At 36.0% G+C, this 27,417-nt stretch overlaps 2 protein-coding genes across 2 annotated transcripts; both read left to right on the plus strand.

The window, feature by feature from the left end:
- Positions 1–21,531: 21,531 nt before the first annotated feature.
- Positions 21,532–23,594, plus strand: LOC145098889 (secreted RxLR effector protein 161-like). The gene is made up of 3 exons (XM_079036484.1): positions 21,532–21,751; positions 21,930–22,053; positions 23,591–23,594. The coding sequence occupies exons 1-3, from the start codon at positions 21,532–21,534 to the stop codon at positions 23,592–23,594; spliced, it is 348 nt and encodes a 115-aa protein (XP_078892610.1).
- Positions 23,595–24,306: 712 nt separating this feature from the next.
- On the plus strand, positions 24,307–27,095 carry LOC145102703 (putative folate-biopterin transporter 3). The gene is made up of 5 exons (XM_079040157.1): positions 24,307–24,968; positions 25,092–25,351; positions 25,651–25,746; positions 25,811–25,981; positions 26,265–27,095. Exons 1-5 carry the CDS (start codon positions 24,638–24,640, stop codon positions 26,856–26,858), a joined length of 1,452 nt encoding a protein of 483 aa, XP_078896283.1. The 5' UTR covers positions 24,307–24,637; the 3' UTR covers positions 26,859–27,095.
- The last annotated feature ends 322 nt before the right edge of the window (positions 27,096–27,417 follow it).

A 27,417-nucleotide genomic window follows, 5' to 3' on the forward strand; every position in this document is an offset into this window, starting at 1 on the left:
AAGGCAATGATTGAAATCCTAACTTCCTCCTCAAGCATGCAATTTTCAAAAAATTGGTAAGTATTCATAGGGTTTTCTTATTTTTGGTAATTTTCAGTTTATCTAATTAAATAGGATAACCATAAAACTGGATAAATCCCTACCCATATTTATGAAAATTAGGTGTATGGATTAGGATTAAATTATTTGATTAATTTAATTAGATAATCCTTATATGATTTAATATAATTAATTAAATGTTTAATTAATAGATAATTATTAAATCATTTGGTTTAATTTTAAATTTAAAATTAAGTTTTTAATTTTCAAAATTTAATATTTAAACCTAGTTTTTTGAAAAGTTTTAAAATACACCTTATACTATATGTAAAATTAAAAGTTTAATAATTACTATATATATAAGATTAAGCCACTCGAACTGCTACTACGCCTCATTCACGAAGCTAGTCTATAAGGGGGCATAAAGAAACTACCTATAAAATGGTAGTTGAATGGGTGTCCACTTTCACCCATCGCTTCCTTGATTAGTGGAGGGTTGTTAGCCGAACGGGTTTGATAGGACAAATTAATTCTCATTAATAAGTATAATGAATTAAAAAGTAACTAAACATTTTATTAAAATTCACAATCTTAGTTACTTTAGGAAAAATGTGAATTTGTATGCTAACCCATGAAATTGGACATTGCACTTTATAAGTCATTAGTGGAGCGTGTGTGGATAACCGGAACACTAATAGAGGCTAATAAAGAGTGGCAATGGATGTCTCGAAAATTATCATTGATTAATGGAGCGTATGTGGTTAATTGGAACATTAAAATGAGATGATAAATGACGTCGAGAATGCAAAGCTAATTTGCATTGTTATTCATATCTTGTTTGTGATTCTCGGTATCCGAGTCACAAATGGAAGAGCTTAATCGAAATTAAACATGCCATTGAAGATTTTCAATGAATCTCAAAAGATCTAGGAATTTCATTATAACTTAATTTGTTCAAATTTCGTTTTCTTGATGTGAAATTGGTAAATCGTCATTTACCTACATTTTCATAATTTAGAAATAGATTGCGACATTCCTTTTCTAATTTATCAATTATTTAGTTGGATCCTAGCCTTAATATTTCATTTTCGTTGTTATATTGAGGATTATTCTTATCTAACTAAAAAAATATCTTTCTATTACAAATGTCCACTTCAAATGATGCTTCTAGTTCCTCCTCCTCCAATCATAACTTTTCCTTGTTTAACATTTGCACCAAGGTGCAATTGGATGGCACCAATTACAATGACTGGATGTGCAACATAAAGATGGCCCTTTGTTTCGAGGACAAGGAGTATGGCCTTAAGAGACCATTAGATGAGATCGACGAAGAGAAGGTCACTCCTCAAGAAATGGCCGCCTTCAAGAAACACTACAATGATGGAACAAAAATTGCTTGCATCATGGTGGCAACAATGACTCCTGACTTGGAGAGATACTATGAGGATTACTGGCCGTACGGGATGAATAAGGACCTTATGGAAAAGTACCATAAGTGAGCTCGTCAGGAAACGTATGAGGTGGTAAAGTCCCTCATAGCTAGCAAGATGAAAGAGGGAGAATCTATTAGCAGCCACGTTCAGAGAATGCAACGATATGTGGACAAGCTTCTCAAGCTAAATGTGAGTTTTGATGAAGAGTTGGAAATCGACATAGTGTTGAACTTCTTGCTAAGTTGTTATGATTACTTCATTTGGACCTATCATTTAAAAAAACAATGAAACTAATTTGTCTCAATTGCACAGCCTCCTGCGAACATCTAAAGCAGGGATGAAGGGAAAAGGTGTTTCCTCCACTCCTGCTAGTGCTCCTATTCCGGCCATTGGTCAAGGGAAAGGGAAAAAGAGGAAAGGTCCTCCTAAGCAAAACTGGAAGGGAAAGTCACAAGTTGGGTCATCAAGTAATGGACCCAAAGGAAAATCCAATTTTGATGCTCCCCCTGTCTCTGATCCCAAAGAGGCCACTTGCTTCTATTGCAATGACAAAGGGCATTGGAAACGAAGTTGCCCAAAATACTTGCAAGATATCAAAGATGGAAAGGCGAAGCCAACTTCGGCAAGTATATACACTATCTTATCTAATAACTCATCATGTTCTCGTTCTTGGGTCCTTGATATAGGATGTGGATTTCAATTTTATTCTGATTTGTAGGGGCAAAAACGAAGTGAGTATGTGGAGCACGGAAGGATGAACTTAATCATGAGGAATAGGCGATCTTCACCAATCACCAAGATTGGAGTTTATGGCTTAGTGTTTAGTAATGGGCTAGGAATAGATTTAATAAATTGTTATTACTCGTCATAAATGACACAAAACATTATTTCCATTTATGCATTGTTTAAAAAGGGGTTTTAGATATTCTTTTAAGGGAAAATGACACATACGCCATATAATGTTTCTAGGGTTTACTCTTTTAGTCACTTAACTTTTTAAGTAGCTTTTTAAGGGAACAAATTTGGTTTTGTCGGGTCCAATATGTCCTTTTTGAGAAAACGAAGGGGTAACCCAGTTACCCCTTGTGCCAGCTCACTTATTTTTATATTTTAATAAATTAAAAAAATTAAAAGGTCCCATAACATCTGAACCTCTCCCTCTTTCTCTCTTTCTCATTGTCTTTTTCCCTAACTTAGAAACCTGCATCTTCACCACGCCTCCTCCTTTATTCCCATGATCGATCATAGATCAGAAGGCAAATAGTGTGGAGCTACACTTTTTGTTTTGTTATTGATCGATCATACAGAAAAAGAAATAATGGCATAGAGAAGAAACAAATGATAGTATATAGGAATTGATCATAAATGGAGTTGTTGATGGTCAATCAATTGAAATTTTTGTCTTAAACTCATTTCAGAATATGAAGCTTCTACATCACATGGGTTAGGTTAGTTTATCTGAAGAACTTGATAACCCAAGCTCTCCTTCCTCACTTTGAAACCTGCAACTCAACCCCCTCCTTCAGCTACCACATGTTACGTAAGGAAGACAGTGCCCCCTCCTGCAGATGAAAACACTGATCTGGTTCTGATATGGTTTCTTCGTCATCAAATCGTCGTCTTCTCCGTTTGTTGGCCATCATCTGATAAAACAACACAAATACACGCTGAGATCAAATTGATTTCAACAACAAACGTAGCAGAAGGCATCACCGATTTAACTTTATGCCAACCAAAAACCGCTTTCTCCCTTATATTCTTCAAACTCACTGCAAGAGAAATCGAAGGCAGATTAAACAAATGCATCTCAACAAACAACCCCTGTTTTGCTAATGATTATCTGACGCCTGACGAGTGACCAACGATTGAAGAGCATCCAACATGCCATTAAATCTCACAGATTCTTTCAAACTCTCACACGTTAAAAACCTAAAATCGTCTTCAATGTAGCGCCAAGTAGTTAAGGATTTCAAAAGCGTACCTCTTAGGCATAAAATGGCTAAACTGGCGCCGCTTGAGTAGATTAGGATGAAATCCAATAAGGCGGTAGAGCGATAACATTCGATAATTGCACCGTAGATTGATCTGTTGTGTTCATCGATTTGGATTATTCTCTATAAAGCACATTTTGGGGTTGTTTTCTTGTCAATCAAGTTCCAGTAAGTAAACAACTTGGATGAAGAGCTCCATGACTGTTCTTTATAAAGCACATCGTTGGAAACGATTTTTAATCGACCGATAACTAGTTTAAGTGCTTTTTCGGGAGCTCGACCAAGTAAGAGAGAGAGAGAGAGAGAGAGAGAGAGAGATGGGTGAGCCTAAGTTTTGTCTATGTGTCCACTAGACCGGCTAAAAGAAGTAAAAGGGACTAATAGGACAGGTTGCCCACAACTTGATTTGTTCATAAAGTCACAAAAAAACTTAAGTGACTAAAAGGGTCAACCCTAAAAAATTTGTGGGCTATATGTGTCATTTTTCCTTCTTTTAATGATGAGAATGGTTATATTTCTGCTTATAAAAATAGTATTTTTTATTTGGAAGCTTTACCTTGTGATGGTATGTATGAAATTGCGATGTGCATAGAGAATTTAGGAAATAGTGTATTTCAAATTGATCCGTCTAATGGTATAGACAAAGTGTGCTTGCGGCATTGTCATCTTGAACACATTAACAAGAAACACATCGCCCAACTCCAAAAGGATGGAGTGTTGGAATCATTTCATCTAAGGTCAGACGATGAATGCAAATATTGTCTTTTAGGTAAGATGACAAAATCACCTTTCACTAGATCTTGTGAAAGAGATGAAGGTTTATTGAATCTCATACACACAGATGTGTGTGGGCCCTTCAGATCATCCACAAGGGATGTTAATCGGTTCTATGTGACTTTTACTGATGATTATAGCTGATATGATTATTTCTACTTAATCAAACATAAGTCATAAACCTTTGAAAATTTCAAAAAGTTTAAACATGAAGTCAAAAATCAATTGGACATGCAGATAAAGATGTTGAGATTCGATAGAGACGGTGAGTATCTTAGTATCGAGTTCCACGACTATCTCAATGAATGTGGAATAGTTTCACAATTGACACTTCCTATGACACCACAATTTAATGGTGTGGCTGAGAGACACAATAAAACCTTGTTGGACATGGTTCGTTCCAAGATGAGTCGAGCTTTTCTTCCAATTTCATTATGAGGGTATCCCTTAGAGATTGCTGCCCACATTCTTAGTCTTGTCCCAACTAAGAAGGTTGCCAAAACACCTCACAGGATGTAGACAGGGAAGGTTCCCTCATTAGCACATATCAAGGTTTGGTGTTGTGAAGCTTTCGTTAGACGAGAGACTCACGACAAGCTTGAACCTCGAAGTGAGAGATGTATTTTCATCCGCTACCTACAGAAGTCCTTCGGATATTTGTTATATAGACCTAGTAATTACGTGGTATTTGTAGCACGAAGGGGAGTCTTTCAAGAGAGAGAACTCATATGCAAAGAGGACAATGGGAGTACCATTGACCTTGAAGATATTCAAGAGTCAACCGATAACGGAACCTCTGAAGACGTTAGGGCTCCACCTGAGGAAGAGATTCCTGTTGACGAGTCGTTACCTCTTAGGCGTTCTAATAGAGTTAGAATGCAACCTGAGTTATATGGTTTCCATATTACTGCAAAAGGCGATATGTTTATCAGTGATAGTATAATGGTAAATTTGGATGAACCAGTTAACTCAAGGAAGCAATGACAGACCTGAAGCAGCCAAATGGCAAGAGGTAATGGACAGTGAGATCAAGTTCATGTACGACAACCAAGTTTGGAATTTAGTTGATAATGTACCAGGTCGTAAGACAGTTGGATGCAAATGGATCTTCACGAAGAAGACTGACATGGATGGAAAGGTACACACTTTCAAGGATCGACTGGTTGCGAAGGGCTTTACTCAAACCCCAGGGGTTGACTATGATGATACCTTCTCACAAGTGGCTAAGATAAAATCTATTAGGACAATGCTCGTCATAGCTACATTTCATGACTATAAAATTTGGCAGATGGATGTCAAAACCGCTTTCATTAATGGGAAGTTAGCTGGGGATGTTTACATGAGTCATCCAGAGGGTTTGTTGATGCAAAGTTTCCCAATAGATTGTGTAAGATTGAGAAATCAATCTATGGATTAAAACAAGCTTCTCGCATATGGAATCTTTGCTTTGACGAGAAGGTCAAAGAGTTTGGCTTCTTTAGAAGTGAAGATGAATCTTGTGTATATGTCAAAACTAGTGGGAGTATAGTAACCTTCCTGATATTGTATGTTGATGATGTACTTATTATAGGAAACAAAATTCCAACTTTGCAAGAGGTTAAGTCTTGGTTTGGAAAGTGTTTCGCTATGAAGGATCTAGGAGAGGCTGATTATATTATAGGGATAAGAATTATGAGAGATAGGAGTAAAAGGCTAATTGAACTTAGTCAAATTATATACTTGGAAAAGGTACTAAAACATTTTAGTATGGAAAATTCCAAGAAATGAGAACTACCTATACAGAGTAATACCAAACTGAGTAACACTTAGAGCTCGAGTACCTATGATGAGATAGCATAAATGAGTAGAGTTCCATATGCTTCCGCTGTTGGATCTATCATGTATGTTATGACATGTACTTGCCCTGATGTGGCCTTTGCTTTAAGTATGGCTAGTCGTTATCAGGGAAATCCAGGTAGAGCTCATTGGATAGCAGTTAAGAATATTCTCAAGTATCTGCGAAGGACTAAGGACTGGATCCTGGTACTTGGTGGCAGTGACACATTAAGAGTGACTGGGTATAGTAATGCTAGCTTACAAACAGACAGAGACAACTTTCATTCTCAATCTGGTAGGGTTTTTACCATAAATGGAGGAGCGGTAACCTAGAAAAGTTCCAAACAAGAGACAGTGGCTGATTCTACCTGTGAATTAGAGTACATAGCGGCGAGCGAAGCATCAAAGTAGGCTATTTGTTTGAAAAACTTCATCAGATACCTTGGAGTTGTTCCAGCCATTAAGGAGCCAATAGAAATTTTCTATGATAACGAAGGAGCGGTTTCCTTGACAAAGGAACCAAGGGATCATGGCAGATCAAGACGTATCGACAGAAAATACCATTTCATCATACATAGAGTAGAAGAAGGTCACCTCATTGTAAAGAGGGTGTCATCTGAAGAGAATCATGCAAATCCCCTCACAAAGGGTTTGAGTAGGGTCAAGCACGTTCAGCATACTAGGAGCATTGGTCTGAGAGATGATATTAGCTTTAGTAGTTAGATAGTTAGTTTGAAACTTATAACAAAGTAAATGTAGTTTACTTTTTGTGATTAAATAATAGAGCATTATTTATAAGTTTGTTTACTAGCTTTTGTCAATTGTTTATTATTGTGTTTCATTTTGCATATTTTACTTCTCGAATAATTTGATTATTCAAATTCCACAGTCGTTCGTACTTTTAGAAGTAAGTAGTGAATTAAGATTGTCAAGAATTAGATTGTAGATTGTCTAAAAGGTTTTTAGGCATAGTAATAGTGTTGTTGCAATATTCATGAGTACTTTGAAATGGATATTTAAGTATTGGATTAACCCAGACTCAGAGAATTACTTCATGGAATTTTCATGAGTAATTATGAGATGATAATACCTTATAATCTTGAAATGGAGATATATGAGTTGTAGTTTACAAGTCAGTTGTGCATTAATGATACGTAAACACATCAATAACTTGATGTTATAAAACATATTGTTGTGCATGCTTTGATGAGTAAATGTTGCAATCATATAAGTTGAATTTTATTTGTTCCTTTTGCCTTAAAGAGAAAAGCGATATCTTTAGGCCCCTCGGTGATTTGGTGTTGACTTATAGTGTCGGGCCCGACCAGGACTTAAATGATGTGTTCTATTAGAAGTTTTATGTCATTACAAATCAAAAATCGGGAACAAAGTATAAGACAATGAGATTGCTTATGTTCCATGTCTCATATTCGAATGATATCTTGCAAAACAGAGGATTATATGATCATTTATCTTAGGACACGTAACTGACTGGGTCAGAGTTCGACAATGGCTTTTGGAAGCTACAATTTGTTGATCAGTTTAGAAGTTATACTCACAATTATAGTTATTAGACTTATCCAAGTGGGAGGCTTCTGGATTAGGTGTCTTAGCCCATAACTATAATTGGTATAAACTTGAAATGATAGCAGCACAGTCCTTTCGGGTTGCCCTCAAACATAGCAATTGGACAAGATGATTTTTGAAGGGAGAGGTTGATTTATTATCTAAGTAATAAATTGAAATAAATAATTTATTAATATAGTATGTGAATAATATATTAATTATAAATTGTAATATTTGATTAATAATTAATCAGAAATTAATTGGATTTAATTTTGAGATAAATTTAATTAATTAAAAGTGTGGGGACTAAAAGTGAAATTATTAAATAGTTGAGCAAAAGGCTCCAAAACCTTCCACCATAGAGGTGGATAGAGGTGGACGGTTTTGGGGAGTCTTTTGGGGCTCTAGAATTATCCTTGGAGGATAATTAGGAAGGTAGATGATTACCAAAAATAAGATAATGTTATTTTATTAGTTTGGGGCTTGTCTAGGGTTTCCTACTTGCACTATATAAAGGCCCTTAAGCCTTGAAATTTTTGGCCATTCCTATTCCAAGAGAAACAAAAAATTACCTCTCCCTTCTCTCCTCATCATATCCATTGCTAGCTTGGGTATGAACCACTAGAGGCACGATAATTATGGTGTTTGCTTTCAAATGATCAAAAGGTATGTTTTTCTTCTTTCTTTCTAGATTTCAAAAAATAAATAGAGTTCCTTGGGGTTCTTATTTGATGTTCATAGTTATAGGTTCAATAGAGAAGACATAGATCTTTTGTTTTGGGTTGCATGCACACTTAAAGATTTAAGTTTGTTTTGTAATGTCTAAAACCCATCACTAACTCTGTAGAGTTAATGGAATATTACAAAATTTTGCTTATGTAAAGTATAAAATCTTTACAAAATTTTGATTATGCCAAGATGAATCTTGATAAATTCATTCAAGTTATGTCTATATATAAAATGAACATAAATAGAATAAAATTGCTCTTAAAACGCTCAATGTGACCTATATGCCAGAAGAAGTCTTAATATATCATAACCTTCATATTCGGTTTTAGAAACCATATGAATAGGTAGATCAATGTTTTGTAAAATCAAAGTGTTCTCAAACATTGATTATCAGTAATCGAGGTCATTAACTCACTTAAAAATAACTTTAAACATCACTAGTTAGATATGGTAAGTAAGAGTCAAACGCATAAGGAACTTATGGTTAGAAATTATTTCTCAAATTGATTAAGAGATACTAAAAATATATTAACTGAGTAAAATGTATCCTAAGAGGTTTGATTTAATATGTGGGAAAAGTGATCGCCTGCGGTTCATTTCTAAGTCCAATTAAAAATTAATTTGGGTAACTGCTAGGTTTTGCGTTTATTCAAGTTACATAGACTTAAGTAGCATCAGTTTTCTCTAAGTCTGGGTATGAACTAAAAACTTTGCACCTAACGTCCTACACACCATATTGGACGATTTAGCATGGATGAAAGATCCTTATACACTTAGAAGAATAAGAAATGTGACAAAAACATATAATGAAAAAGGTATCGAATGATTAATCATAAATCAAAAAGAATATCTCCAATGAATCTAAAATTGTCCTTAAACCTAAAATAATATGAAAAAGATATATATAACCTAATCTCGATTCGATTGCGATCATAGGTGATTAGTTACTCTGGGTGAAAATGAAAACATAATGATGATGATGAACATTCTTCCGATTGTGATTTTTTATTCAATGACTTCTCTAATCTTAATGAAATAAAGATTTGGTCTTGATGCAATATGTGTTGGAACTCTTATGGAAGGATTTGGGACCCTTGTAGTTTGCTACGTTAGGGAACAACATCAAAGGATTGATAAAAAATAATGAAAACTTCCTTTTTTTACAAGAGCATTAGGTATGGGCCCATGTTATAACACTACTTCACATGCCACCTCAACCATAACACCGCCTTAACACCATATAGGAAATGGTGTTCCTATGTTATAATATGTTAAGAGGTAAAGAGAGAAAAAGAGAGAGAAGAAGAAAAACGATTTCATTGGCTTACTCTCCCGTTACAAAATGTCATAATGCAAACGAGACATGCCATAACTTTTTGAGAGGGAGGGAGGGGGTGTTCGTGGTGTTACGACGGTGTTATGGAGGTGCTATGTAGGCATCTCCATGCCGTTAATGGCTCATACCGTATGCTCTAAAGATTTTCAAATATGTCAAGCAAGGAATCTCATGGCAGCGACCTAGGATGCTCGCTAACGTGCTCGATGGCCAATTTTTTTTTTACATAAAGAAGATGTGTTTGGGTTTTTAGTTTCTAGACCAAAATATTTACATTACTAATATTGATGTAAATTTCAAAAACCTCGATGGTTTTGTATAGTTTCGTTAATTTGTTAGTCAAATTTGATTCAATTTGATCCATTTTTTGAGAATTATTTTAAATTATTTCATGTTGTGTTTTTGGTAGCATATATGAATTTTAGTTGGATTAATTGACGGTTTTATCGATAAAGAGAGTTTTTTTGTAAATTAAAGTTCAACTTGATTTGAATATGTCTTGAGGATCTTCTTTCTTTTTTGTGCATGCCTTAGGTTTATGTTATAGTTTCGAAACTATGTATTTTACATCAACAACATAATTTTTACTTAAAAAAATCTTTGGAAACATGATATGCTAGTGATTCATGATTATGCCGCTCTTCAAATCAAGCACAAGAGTAACACGCAAGAGTTGGTTAAGTTGGCAAAACATTTATATTCTTTCATTAATACAAGGCAGAGACTCAGGTTCTTGCAACCTTCTTTGGTTGTTGGTGATTGTAAATTTTATTTGTTTAAATAGATATTATGCTATATCAATATCTCATATACTTAATCGGTAAAACTTGGATTATTTATTAGAAATGACCCATTTTGTTAGATATTGCAAAAAAAAAAGTAAATCGCACAGTCTATCAATGGCTCATGTCAACCCGTCATAAGGCCTACATGAGAGGTCAATCGCGGAACAGTAACAATATTTTGAATGTGTCAGGTTTTGAATATTGCACATATCGTATGGAATCTGCATCTCAATCACCTAAGCTCCCATCACGAGAATTGTTATGTTTCAAAATCTATGGGATAAATAGGTTGGATATCAGTCAAAAATTCAAAATGATTCTGGCCAAATGGGATAACCTATAAGTAAGTGTTGGAACATAATGTTTTTGGACCTTAGATAGACTCAATATGTTTTTATGTTTCATAAATAATTAAAAGGTTAAATATGATGGAAAAACTATATATTATAATAATAATAATTTAGTTTTTACTTAAACAATTTGTGAATTTATATAAATCAAAAGTACATTATATTGTGTATTTATTTATTTGATTACAAAACATAGAATATAACTTAATTCTACTAGTTTTTAAGCCAATGAGTTGATGTTATATCCTTATATTTAGTCTTTTAATTGAAATGCTTTAATGCAAAATCTCACAGTAACAGGAAATTGTTGTAGATGCATCATTGTTAGAAAACATTTATTTATTTTACTGTTATAAATAATATTTATATGGTTTAAAAAATATTACATTATATCTGTTAAAGTAAGATCTACCGATTAATTTTAACCTATTTGCAGATCACGTGTTCACGTGATCGTGACTAGGATGTCGAATTCATTAAACTATTTCTGTGTACATTGTATTTTACAAAAAGATGTTTATCTTTTAATAAACCCACTCATCCTAAAAAAACCTATTTGACCAGATTTGTTCTGATTTATTATCCAAGTTTAATCATTTATTATTATTATTTCTTCAGCTTATAAACACATCGACCATTTTCTTTTAAATCTTCATATTTTATTCATAACAAGACTTAAAGTCTTAAACCATCAACCTTTAGCTAAAAAACACATATCCGTCAATTAGTGATAACGAAATAATTTGTTGAAACGAGTTAAATAAGGTTGGTTTAAGCTGAGTTGCAACAATCTTTTGGAATATATATACAATCAATTTATTAAATATGATAAGAAATAATTATTACAAAATACTACTATAATAATTTTAATAAAACAATTGAAAAGGTTATAACGTTTGAATACGTTTTACATGACTTTTGAACCCATTTGACACATGCGATCCGATCCATCTTATTTCATACTGTCATCTAACCAAGTTTTCGAAATTTAACTTTGTAACCAAAACCGATTTGAATGTATTTGTTAAGTTCAATATGGGTATTCGGGTCCATATGGTATGGTTGGATTGATTACCCTATATTTTAGGTGTACCATATTTGCGGCTCCTTTTAAAGACCATTTCACAAAGGGGCCCTTGTTCTTCAATGCATGCCCATGGCCATGGCCCTCTCTATGCACTACAAAGTGATTGAATGTTTATATTTTTGTTATTTGTTAATAGCTTAAGATTTTTTTAGTGTATTTGTTAAAAATTCCATGTTTAAAAAATTAACTCCATGAGAAAAGTTTTTTTAGTCTTGTATAAAGTTTATAACTACCAAAGAGCATTTTATCTTAGCGGTATTGATGGACTTATTTTATTTTATTTTTTTGAAAAAAATAATCTAGTCTACTCCTATTATAGACCTAAAATCCACATATGTCATAGATAAGATTTGAACTATCAACTTATATCAACCTATATAAGGGAGGACAATTTGCCATACACCTAGCCAAAGGCCATTTTAGATATTATTTAGTCTATTCATATGATGAATTTTATTATTACTTTTTAGGTTAAATTCTCTAGTTAAACAAATTAAATGCCGACATTGACTCTATTTTTTGGCGACATGGAGTAAATACATAATCTTATTTTACCAATTTTTTATTACATTATTATTATTTAGCTGGGGAATGACTTACCATATTTCAAGACATGATACTTGTCGTTTGGATATTGTTTAATTATTCATATGATGAAGAAAAGTCATTGTCTAACAGAGTAGCAAGTGAGTGAGCTATTTAAATCTACGTCTAATCGGGCCATTTCCTACATTTTATGGGCTAAGTTACGTGGTTCTTGGCCACTATACACACTGACCCGTTTTATCCGGGAAACCATCCTCTAACAATGACCATTAATGTTTTTTTGGATACTTACAATCTTTGAAATGTAAATCGTCAAACAATTAACATATTGTCTACGGTATATGCTTGGTATTTAGTAAATTTGTACACATCTAGTAAAAAAAATTAACATCCAAAATTTTATTGAAAACTAACAAGGTACTGAAAAATACAACTACATCAAAACAATAGCAAAAGTCGGATTCAATATCTATCCTATCTCCGGTTCACTTTTAATTTGGTTCTTCTATTAGTTAATCAAATATAAGACTATAGTTAATAAAATATAAGACCATGCCAGAATCTTATCAAAAAAGCGTTTTTGATAACTTTTTCACCCCCAAAAACAATTGGTTACGAAATGTGTAAAGCGCACAAAAAATAGTTAAAACGACAACGTCTAAACGATTTTGTTGCACCATGTTGAGACTTGAATGGTTTACCCAAGAAAGCCACTGTGTCACCTTACAAAAAGGACAATTAATGTCCCACAATCTTCTAATTTGTCTGCAAATCAAAGAAGACATAATGCATGACGTAATGAGATGATCATTAGTATCAATATGCATGTCACAAATAGGACATGAAATAGAACCGATGTCCACACCGCTTTTATTTAAATTAACTAATAAAAAGTCTCAAACTCAAATACTGATTTTATAGGTACTAACAAATTTCACCTTTTGCTGCACTAAGTCCGCTGCACTAAGTCCACGGTATGCTGTTGGTTAAAATATAGGGGTAAAAATATAATCTTTAAGATGATTGGTTAGTCTTTTCTTTTGCGTATATGTCTGAACTAGTTCATCAATTTAATATATTTGTCGTTTCAAAAAAATAAAAAATAAAAAAACTAGTGTTGGCTAGCAACATCATGGAGTCCATATCATCAGGTCAATTTGACTTGGTAATATTTGCACGTTGAAGGTTGTTATTTTCATGTTTTAGTTAGTTGCCTTTGTAGCTATTTTTCTGCTGTTTTTCTGCTTTGACTATGTAGTGGGTAGTTAGTTATTTTGTTTCCTTTAAGTGCTTTGTATTTCCTTTCTTTTGTTGAGCACATGAAATAGAAGATACGTTCAACAGAAACTTGTTTGATCACTGTGTATTTTTTCATTCTTTAGTTCCTTCTTATTGTGTTTAGAAACCAACAAGTGGTATCTGAGCTAACCAGGGAGGTAGGTTCTGATGAAACCGTGGTGATTGGTTGGCGTTTGTGGATCCATTTGTATGAAGATCGTGGGATCATGAAGAGGTTCTATGTGAACCATAGAGTCCAGAGAAAGTAGAAGCTCTGTGTGAGCCGAAGAAAGTTCTATGTGAGCCCCGAACAAGCTCTTTGTGAGCTGAGTTCAAAACAAAAAATTTGTGTGATTAAAACTGCATCTGTGTGATGCGTGATTGTATTTTTTTTTTTAAGATTGAGTGTTTTGAGAGTTGAAAGAAAGTTGTGTGCTGAATCCATGTTCTGGGTGAACTAAGAAGAAAAGGAACCTGTGTGGTAAACTAACCTGTGTGGAGAAGCAAGTCAACGTGAGAAGAAAAAAATAGATCTGTGTGATCAGAAGAGGAGAAATTTGTGCACTTGCAAGTGTGTGGGTTGAAGAAAGGAAGAAGATTTGAGATAAACCAGATCTGTGTGATCTATGATGGTTGGTATGTATGAGCGAAAAAGGGCCAATATGAAACAGATGGTGTTTCATGTTAGTTTTTTTTTGTATTGATGAAGGAGGCTGTTGACTGTCGAGGTTGTTGCAGAATCAGGCAGAGGTGATGGTTAATAATCCAATGGCTATGAATTTTTCTAGAAAGAAAGAAATTAAGAAGAAAGAAAGAAGGAAAGAAAGAAGAAAGAAGTTCATGGCTGGAAAGTGAGTTCCACCAAAGACCGATGCTAGCAAGAACTAGCCAGAGAAGACTGAAGACCGAGGAGCCATAAAAGACCGGGAGGCATCTAGTAAGATTTGTTCAAGACATATTTGTTCAAGACCGAAAGGGACAACCGTGACCGGAGGGTTGCCAAGACCGACATTTTAATAGAAGAAGACCGACATGCTGAATCAAATGACCGAAGATTCACATTAAGACCGAGACCGTGTTCGTGATTATGATCATAAGAGCCGAGACCTCGATAGGCATCAAGATTATGGGGGTGAATGTTAGGGTAATCTTGATGGGTTAAGTACATGGAGATGGATCGAGTTATGGGTCACAGATCATGGTCCTGCTTGATTTAGTCTCATGGGTTAATAAGTAAATAAAGAAGAGTTAGTGGGTTTACTGAGTCTTTGGTTGACCGTGTATTGTGAGATATATATGCATGGTAGGTTTTATGGAGACAATAAAGGTGTACGTGGGCTAGGTAGTTTGTTATTTTTATTGTATTTAGCATGTAGTCTATAAATAGGTTAGATAGTTTTAATTAACAGTGTAATCAGTTTTCTTGTTGAAAGTAATATAGAAGTGAGAAAACCTAATAACCTTGAGCAATACATGAGAGTCGTTATCCGGGTGTATGTTCTGGGGTTGTTTGCAGGTGGGTTAAGGAAGGCTGATTTCCAACAAGTGGTATCAGAGCCTGGTTACCGTTGCAGCAGAAAAATGTCCGAGTTCCAATCAATCGGAGGTGTCAAGAAGCTGGGTCAAACCAATTACAATACTTGGTCGACCTGCATGAGTTCCTATCTGTTGGGACAAGACTTGTGGGACGTTGTATGAGGAAAAAAACACCACGCAACCACGGATTGATACCAACGGAGCGATACACAAATGGAAAATGAAGACGGGAAAAGCACTGTTCGTCATCAAAACAATGATTGAAGAAGAACTTCTCGAACACATTCGAGACTTCAACACACCCAAGGAAGCGTGGGATGCTTTGAAGGCACTTTTCTCCAAAAAGAATGACGCGAAACTGCAATTGTTGGAAAACGAGTTGATGTCTGTGGCCCAACGGGATTTAACGACTCCGCAATACTTTCACAAAGTTAAGAGCTTGTGCCGTGAAATAGGAGAACTGGATCCAGAGGGCAATATTGGTGAATCTCGCATGAAGAGGATCATTATTCATGGCCTGAAGCCTGAATATCGATCCTTTGGAGCAACTATTCAAGGGTGGCCGACTCAACCTTCACTCACTGAGTTCGAAAATCTACTGTCCAGTCAAGAATCTCTCGCGAAACAATTTTCTGGTGTGCAACTAAAGTCTGAGGAAACAACCATGTATGTAAACAAGGCTAAGTCTAGTTCCAGACATAACACATCTCAGTCATCGAACCGAAATCATGAACGTGCTAAGCAATCTGAAGGTGAGAATATGAACCGAACGTACAAGAAAGGTGAAGGGTCCGGTGAAAAGAAACCAAGAAATCATGGTAAGAGATTTCCCTACAAATGTCACAAGTGTGGAAGAAGAGGGCATATGGCAAAGCATTGTCGATCTCCTAAAGAGGAAGGCAATGTGGCGGCAGCTGAGAATCATGAAGCAGGTTGGGAAACTGAAGCCCTAATGGCCCAAATTATGAATAATGATCTGACCCAAGGAGTTGAAGCCCAATACGGCAAAATGAGTCCAAATCATGTGCAACCACGTTTTGCCCTAGCCACGTCAACTGGGAGTCAAATAAACACATTAGACGACTGGATTGTAGACTCTGGCTGTACAAATCATATGACAGGGGATAAAAGCCGACTCCTAAATCCAGTTCCATATGATGGAAATCAAGTAGTGGTGATTGCCGACAACTCACGTCACAAAATCGCTCACGTTGGAGATGCTATGTTTCCCACGAGTACAAATCAGAAAGAGGTAAAGCTAGACAATGTGTTTCATGTACCTAGTATGGGGAAGAATCTCTTTTCTGTCCCGCAGATAACTGCTACAGGAAAATACGTCCTATTTGGACCCAATCAAGTGTGCGTGTTTGATGATTTCAAAACCCCGTCGATCCCCATACTGAGTGGCCATCGACGAGACTCGGTTTATGTTCTTTCCGCAGAAGCTGGCTATATAGAGAAAACCAACAATACCCATAGTGTTGATCTGTGGTACTCTCGACTAGGCCACGTGAGTTATTCAAAACTCGATTTGATGATGAACAAACAGTTGGTTGCAGGGTTACCCCTACTTAAAGTTCAACAGGAAGCAGTGTGCCCGGGTTGTCAATTCGGTAAAGCTCACCAACAAAAATTTCATCAGTCCAACTATAGATCAAAAGAACCCCTAGAATTAGTGCATAGTGACGTATTTGGACCAGTAAGGTGCTCGTCTATTGGAGGTATGAGATTTATGATCACGTTTATCGATGAATTTTCACGGTTTCTGTGGGTAGCATTCATGAAGGAGAAAAGTGAAGCTTTGGTGAAGTTTAAAGCCTTCCAAATTGAGGCTGAGAAACTGACTGGAAGGAAGATTAAAGTGCTCAGGAATGACAATGGTGGTGAGTACTTGTCTTAGGAATTCACGAAGCACCTAGATGAATGCAAAATCAGAAGACAACTGACCTGTGCCAATACACCACAGCAAAATGGAGTCTCGGAGAGAAAGAATAGACATTTAGCAGAAGTTTGTGGAAGCATCATGCACTCAAAGAACGTCCCCGGAAAGTTCTGGGCAGGGGCAATGCATACCTCGGCCTATGTCATCAATCGTCTTCCACAAAGGAGTTTGGGGTACGTATCACCACACGAAAGGATTCTAAATCATAAACCTAATGTCAGTTTCCTTTGTGTGTTCAGATGTGTCCTTTTTGTTTTTGTACCTAGCTCACAACATCATAAACTCGAGAGGAAAGCAACTAAGAGTATCTTCGTCGGGTATGATAATGATAAGAAAGGATGGAGGTGCTATGATCCAACCACAGGAAAATGCACAGTGTCTCGAAATGTTGTTTTTGATGAAGCTTCCTCATGGTGGTCAGATTCGACTAGTACCAAAAAAGAAGAGCCCTCAACCGATCAAGTAAATTTACCGTTCTTTGGCATGTGTGAATCAACAGATGAGGATGTAATACAAGATGATGAACAACCACATCAACAAGAAAGTTCAGTAGAGAACAGAGGCGGGAATCCTTGGAATACATGAGTAACCGTGTCACAAGGTGAGGAACCACGTAGATCAACAAGAATTAGGAGTCCTAATCCTAAGTATGCTCATATTGCCACCGTTGTGGATGAAATTAAAGAACCTTCTAGTTTTGAAGAGGCCAACACAAAGAAAGAATGGAAAATGGCCATGGTAGAAGAAATCCAAGCATTGAAACAAAATGAAACTTGGGATCTAGTTCCCAAACCGGTTGAGGGAGACCCAATTTCCTGCAAACGGGTGTACAAGGTCAAGTTTAAACCTGACGGTTCAGTTGAACGGTGTAAAGCTCGTTTAGTAGCTCGCGGTTTCACTCAACAACACGGATTGGATTACGAGGAAACATTTAGTCCGGTAGCAAAACTTACCTCAGTTCGTGTACTCCTTGCAGTTGTTGCTCACAAAGGGTGGTTGTTGCATCAAATAGATGTCAACAATGCATTCTTATACGGTACTTTAGATCATGTTATATACATGAATCAACCTTTGGGCTTTGAGAATTCAAGGCATCCAGATTATGTTTGCAAGTTAAATAAAGCCATTTATGGCCTAAAGCAGTCCCCAAGATCATGGTTTGGTAAGATCTTCGAATTTACGGTTCATAATGGTTTCTCTAGTTGTAATTCAGATGTTAGCTTGTTTGTGAAGAGTTATGGCCCAAAAGTTGTTGTTGTATTGGTTTATGTAGACGACCTTATAATTATCGGGGATTATGAAGATGAAATTCAGCAACTAAAGTCCAACTTGCGTGTCAGATTTCGAATGAAGTATCTTGGGAGGCTCAAAAGGTTCCTTGGTTTGGAAATTAAGTATGAAAAAGATGGATTTGTTCTGCATCAGCATAGGTATGCAACTGATTTACTGGATAAGCTTGGAATGTTGGACGCCAAACCCGCTGTTACTCCTATAGATCCGAACTCCAAACTGTATTAGCATGAAGGTTCATTGCTAGAAGATGCCACCATGTATCGAAAGGCCGTTGGTAGCTTGATTTATCTAACGCTAACACGACCTGATCTTGCATACTCAGTTGGAGTGTTGAGCAGGTTTATGCAGGAGCCTAGGTGTGACATCCCCATTTTCACGGCCAGAAAAGACCGATTTTACTTATGCTTTGTTTTATAAAATCAGAGTAATCTTTTAAAGATACGGTTGCGGAATTTGTTCCGAAAACAAGATATGATAATAACTTATCAAATCATTTCTCAAAAAGAATGTATTTTCATTCAATAATAAAACCTCGGGGTGTCATGTTCCGATACAGACATATAAGCATAAGCAGAACTTACATTTAATTACACAATTGATTTATATCTCCTTTAAATCTCTCTATGAAATATGTCTTCGTATTTAATACCTGTGATACAAAGAAAACTGAGTGGGTCAGGCTTGGGAGCCTGGTGAGCATATAGGGTTTTCATCCCACAATGTTATATCATATAAATATATATATAGAACATCCAAAATTATATAATTTCACCATATAAAAGCAACTCTTATCCCACCCCATCGATCCTCACAACGACACGATCTAAACTCTCGTATCTAAACTTTTCCTCTTTATCTGATCCCTACTCACGGATCTAAACCAATCTCTCCACCTGATCCGTACTCTCGGACCTAAAACTAACCTCTTGGTCTAATCCATACTCCCGGATCTAAACTAATCTCTCCACCTGATCCATACTCTCGGACCTAAAACTAACCTCTTGGTCTAATCCATACTCCCAGATCTAAACTAATCTCTTGGTCGGATCCATACTCCCGGATCTAAAACTGTGCCCAATCCATACTCCCGGACTAGGGACAATTAACTATGTCTTAATCCATACTCCCGGATTAATAACAAGTTTACCTATTGGTCTGATCCATACTCCCGGATCTAAAACTGTGCCCAATCCATACTCCCGGACTAGGGACAATTAAATATGTCTTAATCCATACTCCGGGATTAATAACAAGTTTACCTATTGGTCTGATCCATACTCCCGGATCTAAAACTGTGCCCAATCCATACTCCCGGACTAGGGACAATTAACTATGTCTTAATCCATACTCCCGGATTAATAACAAGTTTACCTATTGGTCTGATCCATACTCCCGGATCTAAAACTGTGCCCAATCCATACTCCCGGACTAGGGACAATTAACTTAATCTTAATCCATATCTGATCCATACTCCCGGATCTATAACTGTGCCCAATCCATACTCCCGGACTAGGGACAATTAACTTAGTCTTAATCCATACTCCCAGACTAATAGCAAGTTTATCTCTTTACCTGATCCATACTCACGGATCTAAACTAACCTCTTAATCTGATCCCTACTCACGGATCTAAACTAACCTCTTGATATGATCCCTACTCATGGATCTAAACTAACCTCTTGATCTGATCCCTACTCACGGATCTCATCTACCCATGTCCTACCCAACATATTTGTAGATATAAAATACATATATAGTTTAACTCATTAAAAATCTATATAGTTCATCCATTCCATTAATACCTCAATTAAACAACAATATATAAACACATAGCACGTATTTCGTAGCAAATACTTCATACTTATGTGCTAGAAGAAAGTAACCACACACTCACACATATAAATCACAATATACTTAATACACTCAAACCATACTTGTATTATTATAGTGTTTATGAAAGGTAGTATACACTCACTTGATCAGAAGATGATCGGACAGCACTACGACTTGCAGAAGTAGTAATCCTCAGCAGATCTGGAAGATCTCTTCAAAAATCGAACTTCTCGCGGGCAGAGCTTCGGCTCGGGAACCGCACTTCTCGGGATCTTCGGGATCTCAGGACTTGCCTCGGGGCTAGAGAATAATACCGGGGCTTCGGGGTATTTCTGGCACGCAAATCGATGCAAAACGGGAGAGAGAAGAGAGAAAATAGCAACCCTAAACGGCTGACCCTTCAAATCTATTTATAGGGCAAATTTGGCCCTTGCCACATCGTGGCAACCTTGTTCCACGTCGTGGGCTTGGTCGTCACTGCATGCGTCATCCCAAGTTGCATCTGGGGGCCTCCCGGAGGTGTCAGGACACTTGCCACGTCGTGGCAACCTTGTTCCACGTCGTGGGCTCTGACAGTTTTGGGGTTTCGCGCTCCGAACTTCAGAAATTCATAACTTTCGCATACGAACTCCGTTTTCGACGTTCTTTATATCGCCGCGAAGGTGAGATTATGCTCTACAACTCTCGTTTAGACTCCATTGAATAATTTTGAATTGATTTTTAATATATTATAAGTATATTACTTATATAGTATTTTTAGTAGGCCGGGACAGGAAAACTTCGTTCGAAATTCATAACTCCTTCATCTGAACTCCGTTTTCGTCTGTCTTTTTATCGTTGGACTACTATCGAAGAAATCTTCGACTCTCGTTTAGATTACTAAGGATAGATATCTATCTACCTTAAATTCACTATTTACGTCGCGCTGGGTCGCGCTAGGTCGTGTCGGTTCTGTCGCGAAACTTCGACAGGTCATAACTTCTTCGTTATAACTCGGATTTTGGCGTTCTTTATATGCACGGAAACCTTGTGACATATACTACAACTTGGTTAAGATTAATCCTTCTAAATAATCTTCCATCAAAAAGTCATTTTGATGCTTATCGTCTCTAAATCGACTAGCCTTGATCTACGGGCGTTACACTAGGAGGCCACACTTACATGCTGTTAGAAGGGTACTCAGATATGTTAAAGCTACCATGGATTTTGGAATCTCATTCAAGAGGGAGAAAAGTTTGAATCTAATGGGGTTTTGTGATGCCGATTATGGTGGAGATCCAAACACCCGTCGTTCAACCACTGGCTACATGTTTATGCTCGGTCAAGGAGCTGTCTCTTGGTGCAGTAAATTACAACCCTCAGTTTCCCTGTCAACGACAGAAGCCGAATACAAGTCCGCTGCGATAGCTGCACAAGAAGGTATTTGAGGACATGATACTGTTACACTGTGACAACAAATCAGCAATTTAACTAGAAAGCAATCCTACTTTCCACGCGCGCACGAAACACATTGAAATTCAGTATCATTATATCCAGGAGAAGGTTCTTTTGGGAGAAATTGATTTAGTTTATGTACACACTAAATCTCAAATTGCAGACATGCTAACTAGGGGATTATCAAAGCCTGTTCTCAGTGAGTTTGTTACTCAGCTAGGAATGAAGAAGCATGATGTTGAGAGGGAGTTTGTTGGCTGGCAACATCATGGAGTCTACATCATCAGGTCAATTTGACTTGGTAATATTTGCATGTTGAAGGTTGTTATTTCCATGTTTTAGTTAGTTGCCTTTGTAGCTATTTTTCTGCTGTTTTCTGCTTTGACTATCTAGTGGGTAGTTAGTTATTTTGTTTCCTTTAAGTACTTTGTATTTCCCTTCTTTTGTTGAGCACATGAAATAGAAGATACGTTCAGCAGGAACTTGTGTGATCACTGTGTGTTTCTTCATTCTTTAGTTCCTTCTTATTGTGTTTAGAAACCAACAACTAGTTCCACATAGTAGTTTTCTTCACGCCCCTTTGCTATTCACTTGGTTTGAATCTAATAGTATAGCCGCATTCAATTCATGTGTTTTATAACCATAATTCAAAACTCACAATGAATTAAGTTCATAAATAAGTCTCTACCAACATCTATAAAGTAAGGCTGACTTAATGAAAAAAATGACTTCCACTTCTTAAGTCACCTTCATCTTTAAATACCAAAAAAAATCCGCTTAACATAACACATCTTCTTAACCACTTCCCCTCCCCAAACAACTAACATATCGAGGCTTTTAAGAACGTAAGAACTCATTTCGTTGCTTTAAAAATCAAATATAATAAATACCAAGGCTTCTTAGAATATGTTTTAGCAAAATGGTTCTCCCATATACATAAAGTCTAAGCTTTCCAATTAGATAAAACAATCAATGATATACTCTTCAAAATCGACCCCTACCCCTTTAAAAGACAGTTTAGGACTTTACGCAGACAACAACCCACAATATCCCCAACTTCCCCAACCTCTTCAAAACTGACCCATATCCCTATTAAATTGGTTTTTTTTTTCAACTTAATTTTCATTCCTAGAAAATGATAAAAACATCTCACTATCCAAACAATACATCTCACATTTTGATACAACCTCTCACCAAAAAAATACATCATCCATAAAATAGAATTTAAAGAGGACCAAACCTAAAAATAGGATCGGTTAAGGGTTGGGTTCTTAGGGTGGAGGGTATAGGAGCGGGTTGATGGTTGAGGATGGTGGTACCGATAGTATCGTTGAGATAACGAGTTTGAGCAAAAAGTGGTACAGTATAATAGGATAAGTAATTCATTCCAATCTTCTCTCTCTAGACACATGCATACACACACACACACACTCTCTCTCTCTCTCTCTTACACACAAGCTATGTTTATTTGTATATTATGCATAAAAACTTATACTAAAATGTGTTTGTATGTTTTTAAGTTGTTTGTGAATTAGTTTTATATATTTTTAATTAGTTTGAGTTTATTTTAATATATAAAAATTGAATGAGTTGGAAAAGATCAGTTTTTATTTGTTGTGAATTAGAAAAAATAGAAGAGAGAAAGATAGGATAACGGATGTGGATCTAACGTGGCAAATAGATTGAATAGGTTGGATATCCTCTACAGTTATAAGTTTATATCATTGAAAATTATAAACGAGTAAATGAAAATAAAAGATATTGAAAAATAAAATAAATTATAATTTTATATTTTTATTAATGTTTTAAAAATTGGTTTTTTAGATGAACCGGTGTGGTGATCGATTCCCCGTTCAAACGGTTTAATCGGTTCGACGGCCTTGTCAACCGGTTTCTATAATTTTCATCATTTTTTCTATTTTCCTAGATATACATACACATATAAATAAAAAAAATTGACGTACAAGTTAAAACATTAAAAATACATATAAAAACAAGTTTTATATCAATCCAAGTACATTAAAATAACACATTACTATAAGTTCTACGTCAATCGACATACATCAAAAAGAAAATAAAATATAACACGAAACAAAATATAGTTTTAGCTAAATAAAAACACACAAAAAACTTTATAATATTTATGATTTATCATCTGTTTTTATTTAAGGAAAAATAAATAGATGTGAAAACCACCAAAGATTATTATATAAAATGGTACTTTTCCATGTATTCTTATTTAATTTAGTCTATTCAACCGTTTTAATTTAATTGATTCAATAAATTTTTCTAAACCGGTCGGTTCTTTTCGGTTCAAAAATAGACATAAGATCGATGATAGTCGAACTCTACATTCCCCAATTTCTAGTCCAACGAGTATTTAAAACATTGATCATGAACTAAATTACAATTCAAAAACCACAAAGATAGGAACTATTATTTTTTTCGAAAATTAGACTAAAAGTGCAAATTTAATCAAATCATATAACCATTTATGTAACTTTAAAAAAATGCTCTCGTCATGGTGTCTGGGTACTTGTGAGGACAGAAGATCGTACACGCACAGTTGAGATCTTCATTTCCCCCTTTTCTTGGAAAAAGGTGAAAACCCTTCTCCATTGTAGTCAGCATCCTTCAACAAACCCACAGCACAACTTCCAATGCCACATCGAACAACCTAGTCAACTAACCAATACCAATATCACTTCCAATTAATCTCTTCCCCAAAACTCGTATCATTGAATCAAATCCAAGCAATCCATTTCAGGAAAAAAAATCGACTTCTTATTCTTATTACTTATTAGGGCATCTTATAGTTTCTCGAATTAGGAACAACTTCTTTTTGACTGTTCTGCTGGAAACTCAGCTCAGATGGACGAAGCAGACAACATTAAAAGAAGAAAAGATGGGAATTTGATCTGGAGACCTGTAAATTGGATTAGAATGTTGAGCGATGAATTGAGCTGGAGATTTGTTCTAGCTGTCGTAATTGTGTACGGAATCAATCAGGGCACAAGCATTGGTCTGTATCGTGTGAGCGTACAATACTACATGAAAGATGTGCAGAAGTTACAACCTTCCGAAGCACAGTTTTACTCTGGGATTATTCAAATTCCATGGATTATTAAGCCTCTTTGGGGTCTTATGACTGATATTGTTCCCATTTTCAGATTAAGAAGACGCCCTTACTTCATATTTGCCGGTATGTTCCACACTTCCAACACTTTTTTTATTTCAAGTGCAAAATCAAATGATGTTGTGATGAAATTTTACATTTTTAGCAAGTTTTTGTATCAATTTGATGGACAGTTATGTATATCCTCAGGTTTAATCGGTTCCATGGCGATGCTAGTACCCGCTTTTAGCACAAACTTGTCACTTGTATGGGCAATATTGTCTTTTATGACAGCAAGTGCAGGGGTTGCTATAGCAGATGTGACTATAGATGCCTGTGTGACAGAGAATAGCATAAGCCATCCTTCTCTTGCTGGCGACATGCAGAGCTTGTGTGGTATTAGCTCCTCTATTGGCCAGCTTGTTGGGTTTGCTTTGAGCGGTGTTCTTGTTCATATGATTGGACCTAAGGTTAGCGGGACAATAGATTTCATTTCACACATGACATGACAAAACAGTTGGGACAAAAGATTTCATTTCACACAAGACTTGACAATTCTAGACACAAATACACGAATCTGAGACACGACACGACACGAATACATCTTAAAAATTGAGATAAAGCTTATTTCTCATCGTGTAAAATTCGTGGCTGACACGTTTTCATGACACGAATACACGAATTGTCAAGTCTACTGGACATGACATAGCAAAACAATCTAGTTTAATAAATGTGAACTTAATGGCTAATAATGTAATTTGGTTTGCAGGGTGTATTTGGTGTACTAAGTATACCAGCCGGGTTGGTTATGTTGGTTGGATTTATGTTGGAAGAGCCCTTGGTCACCGGTTATTCTCACAAACGGGTAGGTTTCTTTTGGTATTGTTTTTTTTATTGCTATGATTGAACCATTCTTTAATGATATGTAGGTTAGCCAAAAGTTTTTTGATGCTATTAAAACTATGGTGACAGCTCTAAAAAGCCCGGATGTTTGGCGACCCAGTTTGTATATGTATCTATCACTTGCATTGGGGGTGAGCATACATGAAGGAATGTTCTATTGGTACACCGATGCTAAGGCTGGCCCATCTTTCTCCCAGGTAGATTAACCCTTCCCTTTATAAAGTCCCACATTAGCTAGCTATACACACTTGCATATGGCCTATTTTGGAGAGAAAACCTAAAACTCCACACATCTAATATGGTATCAACCTCTATGTATATTGGAGTCTACACGGTATCCTTAATGACTCTTTTGACAAGTAATTCTAGGACTCCACATGTATCTAATATGGTATCAGAGCAAGTAAAGTCACACCTATATGTATGTTGGAGTCTAATCTCTCTGGACCCTACATATCTAACAAACACTATTTGACGCAGGAAGTGATCGGATCCATATTTTCCGTGGGTGCAATCGGTTCTCTTTTGGGTGTTTTGCTATACCAAAATGTCTTCAGAAACTATCCCTTCCGCAGTGTACTATTTTGGACTCAACTCCTATTTGGTGCTTCAAGTCTTCTCGATTTAGCATTAGTATTACGTCTAAACCTAAAATTCGGTGTACCGGATTACATCTTTGTAGTAATGGACGAAGCAGTTTCTAAAATGATCGCACGTCTCAAATGGATGCCACTTCTTGTTCTCAGTTCCAAATTATGTCCATCTGGAATCGAAGGCACTTTCTTTGCTTTGCTAATGTCAATCGATCATGTTGGAATGTTGTCTTCTTCGTGGGCTGGAAGCCTACTGCTTCATGCCCTAAATGTCACGAGAATTGAATTTGATAATTTGTGGGTCGCGATATTGATTCGGAGCTTTGCAAGGCTTTTTCCAATTGCGCTTTTGTTTCTGGTTCCTAGAAATGATCCGAATTCTTCAATTCTTCCATCTGAGTTGTTGATGACAAAAAAGGGCGATGATGTATTGGAGTCTGAGAGTGCGGAAATGATGTCTCTGGTTAACAATGGTGTATGAGTTGTGATTGGTGGTTGTTGATCATGAATCAGAGTGGGAAATGAACACAGAAAGAGAAGACTTGGAGATGTATTATTTGAACAATCCTGAACAGATGCAAGCTATAGAACAAGTAAGTGGGAATGAAGTAGGGGTTTATAGAATGCAATTTACTTCATGTATTCACATTAATATACTACTCTCACTTAGGAGATTTAAATCATTCTTACAAGCTTATAAAATCATATACTGCATCCATAGATTTGTAATAAAACAATTTAGAAGAATGTATGTATTAAAAAGATTAATATCATTGTAACAAACTAATAATATTTTCATAAATCACCATTGATTTTAAAAAAAAATGCTATCAGAAGTTAGCAACTTGAACTTAGGGCACACAAAATACCACTATTTAAATGGTAGTTTGTGAAAAAAAAAAACAACAAATAGTTCGTTATTGGTTTATGACATTTTATAACAATTGTGTTTTGTAAAAAGCAAGTAGTTTGGCCATTTATGACATTAACCCTATTAAAAGTGCATTTTGTGTGAGGTCGATTTTTCTTTTCAGTCAATT

Source organism: Lactuca serriola, chromosome 4 (assembly GCF_051521515.1).
Source record: "Lactuca serriola cultivar US96UC23 chromosome 4, Lser_US96UC23_V15, whole genome shotgun sequence".
Taxonomy (NCBI): Eukaryota; Viridiplantae; Streptophyta; class Magnoliopsida; order Asterales; family Asteraceae; genus Lactuca; species Lactuca serriola.